Source organism: Plectrocnemia conspersa, unplaced genomic scaffold, assembly GCF_051122295.1.
Source record: "Plectrocnemia conspersa isolate PC_06_02 unplaced genomic scaffold, ASM5112229v1 ptg000010l, whole genome shotgun sequence".
Classification (NCBI taxonomy): Eukaryota; Metazoa; Arthropoda; class Insecta; order Trichoptera; family Polycentropodidae; genus Plectrocnemia; species Plectrocnemia conspersa.
In genome coordinates, this window is record NW_028277174.1 from 20,764,603 (window position 1) to 20,777,998 (window position 13,396).

At 32.7% G+C, this 13,396-nt stretch overlaps 1 protein-coding gene and 1 long non-coding RNA gene across 2 annotated transcripts in view; one reads left to right on the forward strand and one right to left on the reverse strand.

The window, feature by feature from the left end:
• Positions 1-13,396, forward strand: part of LOC148230935 (uncharacterized) — a 565,745-nt gene that overhangs the window by 484,609 nt on the left and 67,740 nt on the right. The window lies entirely within an intron of this gene.
• On the reverse strand, positions 1,837-3,513 carry LOC148230962 (adenosine deaminase-like). Its single transcript, XM_088195826.1, has one exon. It carries the CDS (start codon positions 3,450-3,452, stop codon positions 1,953-1,955), a length of 1,500 nt encoding a protein of 499 aa, XP_088051952.1. The 5' UTR covers positions 3,453-3,513; the 3' UTR covers positions 1,837-1,952.

Genomic DNA, 13,396 nt, shown 5'->3' on the forward strand with positions numbered 1-13,396 from the left:
AAATCCAAACGACGCCATTGTTTAAAAGTTTGATTATAATTGCAATCTTTTTTACATTTTATCTTTCATGTCCCTTCCCCTATTCCCCAAATAAAAATCAGACTTCTTAAAAATAGCGAAACATATCTTGATTTTATTTTATATATGTACATAATATGATTTTTTTGTAATTTTTGGTTTTTTAAATATTTATGAATCTTAAGTTTATTTGTTCCACAGTGTTTTTGATTAAATTTGCCCCTCCTCTCCTTTCCTATTTGAATTTTATTTAGTTTTTTTAGCAATGGGCAAACGTTTAAATTAGACCTGGAAAAAATTATTGACAGAACCGAGAACACGAAAAATAGAATAGTAAATGGGGGAGAAGTAGTGTTACAAAGTATACATTATAGTAAGAAATAGAACAGTTTTTAATTCAATGAAACGAATGGTTAATATTGCTAAAACTTGTAAATAAAATCAAACTGCTCCAATTTCTTTTCTTTCAAAATATAGAAGCTGGAAAACCTGCCGATAATATTAAATATTGGTTAAAAAAATACAATTTTATAGTCAGCGACTGGCGAACCAGCACTACATACGTATGTAGAAACATTCAGACCCAGCCCGAGAATATTCGACGCCCTGGGCTCAAAAATCGTAATCTCGGAAACTTTTGTTCATTTAGAAACCCTGCTAAAGCTAAAAAATGTAATCTGTGATTTTTTTGTTCATTTAGCGTTTTATTAGTTATATATTATTTTTTTAAATGTCATCTCAGACATTTTAAAACGAACAAAATTTTCCGAGGTAACTATTTTTTGATAGTTTAACGGGGGTACTTGTGCTTATACAAATTTTTAACACTGTGTTAAATATAATCAAATGGCGCCCCCATTCGGAGTAATTGCCGCCTCTTCAGCGCTAGCGCCTTGGGAAACTGCCCGTACAGACCGTCCCTGAAAACTGTAAGTTTTTAATGATGAATACATTTTTGTGGAAAATGAATACAATATTTAATTTTCTCTTGTTTTATTGATTTTTTCGTTTTCATTAAAGTAAATATTTTTTAATTTGACTAAATCTTGAATTATGAATGAAATTTGAATAAGTTAACCTATTGGCCTCTCCATTAATTTATTATGTATCTTTATTTATTTATCTTTTATTGCGTGAAAAATAATATTACGAATTTTCAATAAAACATAAACATAACATCTTCCCCCTCCCCTTCTCTCTTTCTAAATGACGTCCTTGGTCAAACGATTAGTACTTTTAATAAATAGTCAGCTTTTTCACATTGATTGTCTTTTTTATTCAAAATGAAACGGTTAGTTGTATGTTGAAAAATATTTTTAATTTAGATATTCCGTAAAAATCAAATACTTGTATGCAAAAGTCACATAAAACCATTTGAATAATATTGTTAGTATGTGTGTAATGATAAAATATATTAGTTTCTGTATTATCGCTATGAAGGTGAGTTGCAATCGGAACTTACCTGACCGTTTATCAAAAAGCTTCTGACTGTTTATGACAAATTTACAACCATTTATAATTTTAGCTGACCATTTAATTTATTGTTAAAAAATGTTCTAATGTTATTATTAACTGTCAAATTTCAACAATATCATCATTACTGCACGTAATAATGATATTGCTGAAATTATAATTGCACGTAATAATCTCAGTTTATTTTACTAATTAAATTGCTACCAATAATATTATGTAAAATTTTATTCAAGATTATGATTTTATAAATGTAATAAATTATTATATATATTTCTTTTGCTTATATTGTATTAAATAGGTATGTGTATATGAAAATCTATGGAAGTAATAAACAAAACGCAAATATAATGTGTATATATTTTAATTACACTTGCTATCATAGTACATTTTACATATAATACAACGATTGAAAGTAGTGAGGTATATTCGTTGATATATCGATTAAAATACAACTAAAAATATTAATTATCTTTGACGGCTGTGATGTCATTATATTTAACGTATTCTTTATTCATGCGTTCCACGAAGTCATTCCATAGTTTGTCGAATCTCATAGTAGCTCGTTGTTTCTCCTCTTCAGGCATGCAACTGTATTCTATGCTATTGTACGCCAATCTCTTAATCAATCTGATATCAGACTCTCGGCCGGCGATTCCGACGAACGTCTCGTAAAGGTCATACGATAAGGGCAAGGCACCCCAGAGACCCGGATCGTCCGACGCTATCACCATCGGGTAATTATTGGCGATCATGATTGCTGCTGGATGATTTCTCATGTCTTCCACCAATTTCAAAACTTGGTTCGATATCGGACTCACTTCGACGGCTATGCCCCTCTCGGCCACAATTTTAGCCAAATACGGATGCTTGACGAGGGCGAAAGCGTGTCCGAGTCTCTTGGCCCCCAGCTGAACAGCGTCGTACATGTTCTCGTCAACTTTGCTACCGTACCAATTCGTCTCTCCCACGTGGTAGAACACGTCCATATGGCTTCTCAGCGCCATCAGCTCGGATGCGATGTCCGCGAGGGACCATCCCTTGTCTTCTTGTCCCACCAAATCGAAGCCGATGAAGAAATCTTGGAATTCTTTTTTGAGATGCATGCACGTCTTCACGTAACCTTTAATTTGATCGAACGACACCTGCTTGTGAGGCGCGTAGATCAACCTGGAGCCGAAAGAATCCGGAAAATCGAACTTGAATTCTTCGTTCACTTCCTTATAAGCTCGGGCGCATTCGACTGGACCGTAAACGTTTCCTTCCAAATCGTAAAGATTCGGCAAGGTGCTCCTCAGCTCTAAGTAAAACACTCCATCTTCGCGAAACTGGCGTAGAGCTTCATAAAAATACAGCTTCCATATCGGTCTATAGGTTAGCATCGGAGTTATGAGCATGAAGATCGACTCGAACTTTTTCCACGCGACTTCCATGTCTCGATATTGGTGCTCGGGTTCATCGACGACCAATGTGAATCGCTCGCTTAGCGTCCTGTCAAACTCTTCGACGTCTTCCGCTTCTTGCCTCAAGTTCGACATCAGCTTCCATTCGCAATGCTTCGAAATCGGCGGAGTCTTGAAGAAATGCAACTTCAACAAGCCTTTGTCGGAAATGCACGCGTAAAGGTTTTCCATGTAGGTGATTTTGAGTAGAAACTCCGGTCCGAGAAGAGCAGTGTCGTGTGCGTGTAAAACGGCTCCTTTGGGCATACCTTTGATGATTTTGAACACAGGCGATTCGTCAATGAACTTTTTTCTTTTGAAAAAATGCTGGGCCGGGTTAAATTTAGATACGTCGTTGTAGGCCTCTTCTAATTCTTCGTATTTATGACCCATGATGATACTGTTGGCTATCTCTTCCGAAGGAGATAAAGGAAGATCTGCGCCGAGAGACAAAGCCCTCGAAAGCGAGATCAATGCGGATCGTGTCTCGGCGTATCGTTCTATAGAAAACTTATCGTTCATAGCGGCGAAGACTAGAACAGCGGTAACGACCGACACCAACAGCGATAACCGTGACACTGCGGCCATCTTCGATACTAATCCTGCGCCCAATGCATTTCGACAAATCAGTTGTGATATTTATATGTTGCACGTAAACAAACAAAATATAGTATTGTTGATTTTTCAAATGTTGATAAGTTGTCTGATGTACTACAAATTTTAATAATTAATTACAGAAATATTATAATATACTCATTGTTATTATTAAAGCACTATAAAAACGATCATAGCTTATCTGAACCATCTCCCTAAAATGTGCCTAAAATTGTATCTAGGTGAATTGTCGCGATATGTACTACAAATTATAATATTTAATTACAGAAATATAATATAATCGTTGTTATTATTAAAATACTATAAAAACAATATTTTTATATAGCAATCTAATCAAAGTTTATCTGAACCATCTCCCTACAAATGTGCCTAAAATTTTATCTGTGTGAATTGTCGCGATAGCCTAATAATTATACAAGTTTCACAACCATTGTAATCGCATAGAAAAATATAGATATGAACCGAAAATGGAACAGTTTTACGATTAAAACCAAATATATAAATCAAGGTTAATACAAAAAAAACATTTGATGGTATATTATCGCTGTGATTTTCTAATAAACCGTTATTTAAGTAATCGCTTTCTTTATGACAGTTCAAAGTAACAGTGATAAGGTGAGCTAGAAGTACATATAATATTCACTTTCTAATTCTCAAAATTTGTATTTTCTAATTTGATTATTTTCATTTTATGCTGTAGTATCTAAATTTTAAGAACTTAATAACAAAAAAAACATTGTTTAATTTTGGGCGTCCAATTTTATCGTACATATTTATTTTAGAGCTAAGTAGGGAACCGTGCGATTTGCAGGCACGTCATTTGGGGGAGGGGTTAGGTGGTTAGAAAAATACATGTCATTTAATGAACAACTATGAAATATAAAAGAAACGACTACTGACTGAGCAACTTTCACCCTCACTGATTTCGTCCCTGATTCTAAACCAGAAATAATACATAAAAAATCCATAATACATAAAAAAAGCATCTCAAATCTATCCCATAAATATTTTTTTAAATATGTAATTTTAGTGAAATAATATCGGAATACATTTTTACCGGTAAATATATATTTTTACCAGTGAAAACATACTTTATCTGACAATTGCTAATAAAATTATATGATTTCAACTTTTCAGTGCCAAAGCTAGAGTAGTTTGTGCCTGGGGGAGAAAATTCTATTTGCCCCCCGACCACTCCATTTTTTCACAATTTTCGAATAGTTTCATTATGTGCAAATTTTTTAAATGTTATTGACAGCAAAAATATAATATTTCAAATATTGCTCAGGTTAATAGATCTATTTATTTTCACCAAATTAAATTATAAAAAGTCATAAGATACACAAACAAATTAAAAATAGCTCAGCACCTGGTATTGATGGCATATTGCTCCTATTTTAATAAAAAAATGATGCATAATGTGAGTTAGTGATCCTCTTATCATGAAAAATGATAAGAAGATCTTAAATTATCGCCCTATATCTGTTTTATCAGTTCTATCAAAAAAATTTGAATCAATTTGAGCCAATACAATAAATTAATTTTTAACAAATCCAATACAAAATATGCAGCTTTTGATTTAATTAATGAAATTTAACAAAACTTGAACGATAGAAATAAAACTTCAGCATTATTTATAGACTTTAATAAGCTTTTGACTCAGTAGACTATAATATATTATTAGAGAAATTAAAACATACTGAAATAGTTGAACCAACGCTAAACTTACTAAAAAGCTATTTAAATAATATACAACAAGTAACGAAAGTAAGTGTGGAATTCTACAAGGTTAATTATTTAATCTTTATACAGTGTCTAATATTTATTTTTACCAGTTCCTGGCCAAAGCCATTTACCTGGGTATCTATTAATTGGTTCTCACTTTTATTTATTTATTTTTAGGACAAAAAAAAAAATAAAAAGTAAAAAAAAAAAAAAAAAAGTTGTTTCTTATTACGTTAGCTAGCACTTTTTTTTACAAATATTCATGTTACCTTATTAAGGTTTTTAACTAATGGGTTAGAATGATTTTTGTTTCTGTCATGGTAATTTACTTTAAGTTTATCGAAATAATCGCGTAAAGTGTCTATTTTTAAATCTTTATGTATATTTGAGTTTCGGACAAACCATTGGGCATTTGTCGCCATTCTTAGCGCAATATTTTGTTGCGTTTGTAGTGATTTCGAATAATTACGACTAAGTATACCACCCCAGACGGGGGAGGCATATGAAATAACTGGTCGGATGATCGATTTGTACAGGAGCAGTTTGTTTTTTACATTTAGTTCGCTCTTTCTGTTTAATAATGGATATAGACGAGCACGAGTTGTTTTGACTCTTGAAGTTATGTTATTTATATGGGATTTCCATGTTAATTTGGAGTCCAGAGTTAATCCTAAGTATTTGGCAGAATTTTGCCATTCGAGGCTTTTATCGTACATTTTTAATTTAGAGAGATTATTATTAGCATAAGCGTGTTTTCTCCTGCGATTAAACATTATAGCGACGCTTTTGTTGGGATTTGCTGTTATTAGCCACTTATCGAACCACTTTTGAATAGTGTTGAGTTTGTTTTGAAGATGAATTATTGCACGATGGGGGTTTTTATAAGAGCATAAAATGGCGGTATCATCCGCGAATAGGGCAGTAATTACTTTTTTATATGGCTTGGAGGGAAAGTCGCTAGTAAAAATTGTAAATAATAATGGACCCAGAATTGATCCCTGCGGAACGCCTGCCAGAATAGGTCTCGGACTCGATAGATGGTTTTCCAATTTAATTTTAAAGGTTCTATTTTTAAGAAAAGATTCAATTATTTTGACCAGTTCAGATGGAAATTTGTATTTTATAAGTTTAAATAGTATACCATCATGGTATACTTTGTCAAACGCTTTGGCTATATCCAAAAATACTGCTCCTGTTGTCATTTTTTTATTAAAGCCCGACTGGATGTGGTTCACAACTCTATGCAGCTGCTGCGTAGCCGAGTGTTCCGTTCTAAAACCGAACTGTTCATTGGGTAATATTTTATTTTCTATTACATGTTTTAATAATCTACGTTGGATAAGCCTTTCAAATATTTTACTCGCGACGGGTAGGAGGCTTATGGGTCGATAGCTCGCGGGAAGAGTTGGGTCGGTACCGGGTTTTCTCAGAACTATCACATTAGCTTGTTTCCAAACTGTTGGAAAATACAGACAGTTAAATGATGCGTTTATGATATTAAGAAAAAAACTGATAGCGCTAGGAGGAAAGATTTTGAAAGCTTTACTAGGGATGGAATCGTTTCCAGGGGCTTTGCGGTTGGCTAGTGATCGAAGAATATTTTCTAGTTCAATTGACGTTACTGGTTCTATTTGGTTGTGTTTTTTTCCTAGAGTAGTTCTAATTTCTTTTTCTATTTTGTTTTTAAAGTCTACATTTATTAAAGATAAGTTAATTGTACATTGATCTTGGAGGCTATCGGCAATAGCTTCTGCTTTATCTTCTAAAGAATAAACTAGCACTTGTGAAGGAGTCATAATTTTTTTTATATCTACTGGATCTCTACGTAAAATTTTTGACATATTCCAAAGGGAATTGTCTTCAGGGTTTAGGTCGGTAAGTTTATTCTCCCATAGTTCATTATTGTATTCTGAAATTGCAGTTTTTATTTCGGACTGTAAGCGGTTTAATTTTGATTTATCTGACTTATTCTTAGATTGTTGCCATTTCCTACGAATTTGATTTTTAATTTTAATAAGTTCGCGAATATTATTTGGTAAAGAAATATCTTTGTTTGTCTTTCTTTCGAGAGTAACTCGTTCTATCGATTTGTTTATTGAGCAAGTGAGAGTATTAATTTCTTCTTCTATTTCTACCGTGTTGTTAAGCTCTTTTTGTTCAGGAAGGGTTTGCTCTAAGTAATAAGGGAAGAAATCCCACTGTACTTTCTTTATGTTTCTTCTAATGTTAATATCAAAATTTATTGGAAGGCAAAAAATGACTGGGTTATGATCAGACGCGAGACTATTGTGGACCTCTATATTGCATGTGGGTAAGTTGTTTGTTATGGCAATATCTAAAATATCTGAAACACCCCGTGTTGAATAGTGGGTTGGATCTGTTGGGATTTCTAAGTTTATGTTATTATTATCTTTGGCAAATTTATTTAGCGTTCTACCATTTTTGTTAGTCGCCCTGCAATTCCATTCTCTATGTTTGGAGTTAAAGTCCCCTGCAGCAAAAATAGGTTGCGAATAGTTAAATAAATGTTGTAAATCTTCAATGGGATACGCCGGTTTCGGTGGGGTGTATACAGAATGAATAATTATGGGCGATCGAGCATCAGCTTTAACTTCTAAAGTTGTAACTTCAAGCTTATTAAATGTTTTTGTAAGCGCATCATTATGCTTTATCTCGTTTTTAATGTAAATTGCAGTTCCTCCCCCGGCACCGATTTGCCTGTCCGAGCGATAGGTTTTGTAATTAGCAAAGTTAATTTTTATCGATTCTTTTAGGTGTGTTTCGGAAATAAGAGCTATATCTATGTTTTGATCTATGAGGAATTGATTAAGTTCGAATTTTTTATCGCGAAGGCCATTAGCATTCCACGCTAATATCCTTAAAATTTTGCGGTGGTGGGTTTTCCCTTTTTTTTCGCACATCATAATGTTGGCAATAGGTGGGAACTGATAAATTTCATTTTTTCACTTAATTCCATAAACATCTTGATTATGACGTCGCGATTGGAGGGGTTCTCTGTTGTCACATTATTGATAGGAGTCTCTTCCGGGTTTCCTTTAAGTTTTTCGGCGAATGAGCAGCCGTTTATTTTATTATTAATATGGTTATGGGTTTTTTTATTATCTCGCGGTTTCTTGTAATCTATATTTTTTTTATTGTTTGGGTTTTTAGCACATCCCCCGTAATTCGCAGGATGAGAACCGGCGCAGTTACTGCATAAGGGCTTATCAATTTTTTCCTCGTGGGAGCAATCTCTGGTGAGATGGGGACCGGCACATTTTACGCATGCAGGAGTAGCTCTGCAATTAATCGCAGAGTGGCCGAACAATTGGCAACGGTGGCACTGGAGAATGCCTTTTGGTCTATTCTGCTGCTCCACCGTAATACGCTGGTGCAGGAGATATCCCAAATTGTATATTGATTTATTGTGCTCGCTTTTTTTTAGCGAGACTGCAAATAATAGCATAGGTTTGCTTGACTTTTTATTTTTTAATTGGTTGATGGATTCAACCTCGAACTTAAGCGACAGGAGCTCCTCTTTAATTTCGTCGCTAGTAAAGTCAGCGTTCAGCCCCCGGATGACTACCCGAAGAGGTTTGTCTTCGGTTAGTGTGTAGGTATGAAAGGAGAATTTCCTTTCATCTAGCAAATTAGTAATTTTGCGGAAGTCATCGGTTGACGCCGCAATAATTTTTGCGCAGTCGGTGCGCTGAATAGAGGAAAACGACAAACCATTGTTGATAATGGTTTGTCTCGCCGCTTTGTAATCTGATGGATTATTAAGTATAATTGGCGGGATATTCGCCTTTTTTATTTCCGTTTCTACTATTGGCGGTGTGCTAGGCCGTAGCCTCTTCTTAGCAGGGGACGATTCCCTATTATTCGAGGGATAACGAGTAGTCGAGGGCGCGGTCAGTTTATCAGCGAGAAATGTCGCGGGTGCAGAGACAGTGTTCAATGTCACTATTCCGGTCGAAACGTTACTCGCGGGTATCGCGGGTGCAGATGCGGTAACAACGATTGGTATCGCAGATACGTTTTGTTTATTATTTTTTTTTATTTGAGAAGAATATGCGCCTTTTAGAGGCGCAGAAATAACTGCCTCCGTTGCGGACGCGGAAGAAACGGAAGCCGTTTTTTTATTTGATTTTTTGCCCTTCAGGAGCTCGGCAATTTGCACCTCAAGGTAGATGCGGAGTCGACGTTCCTCAAGGAGTTCCTGGCGAAGGATCTCCATTTCCTCCCTGAGGTTCGTCAAGTCTGAGGCATGCTCACTTACTTGAGTGAACTCCATGCTTAGGGAGTCCACGTCAAAGATTGGCTCCGCCATGACAGAGCCGGTCGGAAGACCGATGAGTCAGCGGGGGAAAACCGTCGTTGGAGTGGTGTGCTCAGAGCGTGTATCTCGTCCGGTAGCCGAAACAAGAAAGTTAATCTTTATATAAATGATTTAACCCTATGTAAATTTGCAGAAAAGGTTCAACTGTATGCTGATGATACAGTGCTAATATATAACTCTAAAACAAAGATATGCAAAGAAGCATACATGAGTGATTTGATCCATATCAGTGAATGGATGAGATTAAATAAATTAAGAATTAATGAAAAAAAAAACTAACTATATGATATTTAATGATAATTTTGCTATCACAATCTTTTAAAAATGTTGATCAGTAAAGCTCCGCTTGTCAGAAAACACGTCATAGCGAAGAATTACATGTTTATTTTTGTATAAATATATTTTCTATTTGATTCTTACGCAATAAATTAATTTCATGTCTAGCAACGCATATTATCGTATTCTGTTAAAATACTAACATTCGGTCAAAGTATAACTAACTATTTAATTTTAAAACGTTACATTTAATGAAAAAATGCTGATAATAATATACTGTTCGAATAATAAATTCAGATTCATACACGCATTATATTTTAAAATGTTTTAAACTTTCATTAAGTACCAAGATCCATATCAATTATTTCTGCTGTCGAAAAGACTTAACTGCTCAAAAAAATATTACCAAAATAGATTACTTTAGATAGCCTTAAAATTAAACATTATTCGTATTGATCCAGCCATTGAAAACGTCCATAGTTGAACAAACTCGGAAATATGAGTAATATTTGTAATTTAGTCAATAACAAAATGTTTTTTTCTTCATTATTTTATTTGCCGGCTACTGCTAGTTATGACCATGGTTGTACTAAATAACAAAGAGATAAGACGAAAAAGGCAAGACAAAAAAAGGGTTCAATTTGATTAGATAATTTATTGGTACATAGGAAGAAAAGATAGTTGTTTTGTTGTAATATACAAAGCCTTAAGAAATAATACGATTTAATTTGTATTAAATCAGTCTTTTTGAGAATAAATGGTCAGTAACTTTTTAATAGCAATTTCATAATATCTATTATTTATTAAAAGACTTAAGAAATAATATTATTTCATTTGTATTAAATCAGTCTTTTTGAGAATAAATGGTCAGTAACTTTTAATAGCAAATTCATAATATCTATTATTTATTATAATTACTGACGACTACTATAAAAACCTACCATTTTGTCTAAATAAATAGTACTTTTCCTCCCTTTTATTTTTTGTATATTTCTTAATTAATAAATCAAGCGTAAGTACACAGTTATTAATCTCTCCTGTAAAATTATTGTTTATTAATAATGGTTGTTTTTCAAATAGTTCTTATCAAGTGAAATTCCAACGAAATATTGCATATGAAATAATAAAATCCTCGGTTAAAAAATATGTTATGTTATCTAGTCTCATCTCTACAATAACAAAAAATACTTCATTTTAAAATCTACAAATATATAATAATTTACATTAGGGTACTAATAAAAAAACATGAATATAAAAAAACATGTCCAACTCATTCATTCTATAAAGAAAAGAATAGGTCATCTAAACTAACTATTAGGTGATCAATTAATTTTATCTAATTTACTGACAAATTAAGAAATATGTCAACATAAGATAACACTGTATTTTTAAAGTGATGTTATTATCGACAATATGCGAAACCAGTGTTAACTAGATCCAATATAAAAGATCATGATAGCTGTAATGTTTCTCATATATTTACTAACACTATTCATTAACACCAGATAATAGTGAAGCTATGAAGCACAGTTTATAAACACATATAATATAATAAAACATATGTAACATTATTTTATTTAAAAAAAGTGAATAGGTTTTCTTACATTTTCTTAACAAAAAAAAATTGTTTACAATAAAACATCTAAATTGAAAATAATCCAAATATGTGAAACACAAATATGTCTTACTCCGCATATTTATTGTGTTAGCTGTTTTACAATGGATTTCAAAATATTGTACCATGTACTACAAGAAAAATAATTACTTAAACTCAGTTGTCCTATTTGATTTGTCTATAAATAAACGAAATGATGCATAATTTAAATGATAAATGAAATATATATTTGTAGTGAAACTGTATTAAACATATATAATATTATTGTACAGGGTTCACTTAGAATTACTAGACGTCGGGCTTTGTACAGGCTTTTGACCTTAAGTCCGCTTTCCATCAAGTCAATGTACTAAAATTTCCTCTGGATTTTTTTTAGCTCCCTAGCAAGACAAGGCTAGAAATATTTTCTGATGCTTTCTTTTTAGTTGCCAAGTCAGACATTTAATTTTATAATCTATTGTACTAACAATAGTATAAATATGAATAATTATATTATATTTTATTAATTCTGGATTTAAAGGAATTTTATTTATAGAATACAGATAAATTTAGAATTGCATTTGGGAAACAAAAAGCAGAGGTTCAATAAAAAACAAAAAGTAAGAAGAGGGGGAGGAATTCTTAAACTTCAACCGTTAGATTAAAATTTTGATTAAAATTAGTACTTCAAAATTAATTACAACGTGGCTAAATTTATTGATTGTTACAAAACTATTACGGTTGAGAAATTTATCAGTTTTAAAATATTCGTGGAATAACAGATTAACAATCTGATAACTTATCTGCAGAAGAAACTAATGTAATGTTTATAGAGTTGAGAAAGATTTAATTTTTCATAATATATACAATTTTGACATAAAAGCAAAGTAAGAAAAAAAATGTCAAAAATCTTGTTCCGCCTTTTATGCGTGAGCGTGGAACAATTTTAATATATGAATTTGTTAATCGTAAAAACACGTGAAACGGCTATATATTGTTGACAGTAAAAATTTGTTTCTACTATAAGTCGGCCATTATCAACTCTCGCAGATTATAAATTTTATAATCTTCTATTTACGAATCACCTAATTGTACATGCCGAAGTTGCTCTATTCATATTTGCAAAAATGAAGAATAAATATCAACCGATAGATAACGAGCAAGCAAGACCACTGAAGGTAAATAATAACAATAGACTTAAATGTATTTTTGTGTACAACCGTTCCCCCCCGAGTATGCCATGTGTATTTTTTGCAAATACTTTTTTTATTAAACGGAAAATCTTTGAGGATGCCGAAACGAAATGTGTCATAAAATTTAAAGTATGAAGCAATACTTTCAGACTGTTAAATAGAGATTTCTTGCCCCTTTTCAATACACTGCTTTCACTGCCCACTTAATCTCGAAATGGGTTTGCGAAATAGAACAATCGCCAGAGAAATAATAGCATCTTGAAAATTATGTGAGATATATATTTCTTATAGAGAAAGCAAATATTATAATGAAATTAAAATGACCGAGTACCCGTTAAAAATAACAAGGTATTCTGTTCATTTAAAAACAATTGGGTACACAGTTCCAGTTCTACCCAGGTTAGAGGCCCTACGGAAGTCCAACAGTCTAACGCTAATGATCCACGAGCCCATATACACATGAACAAAATAAACAAGTCATTTATTATATACATATATACACCATAAACCTAATTCTCTTTTTGCATGGGAGATACGTTCCAAAGGCTACCGTGCAAAATAGCATGTAAAAAAAGATAAGGTGCACATGAAAACAGGAGATAGGTTCCATTATTTAAAATTAAATCAATATATAAAATTCTCAAGCTCAAAAATAAATCGAATTAACCTTTTATTTATATATAAAATAGTTTCATAAGTTACATACATAATAAGTAACAAATCA

Bases quoted from the DNA above. Each gene is read 5' to 3' on its own strand.
- LOC148230962 (XM_088195826.1), bottom strand. From the start codon at position 3,452: ATGAACGATAAGTTTTCTATAGAACGATACGCCGAGACACGATCCGCA.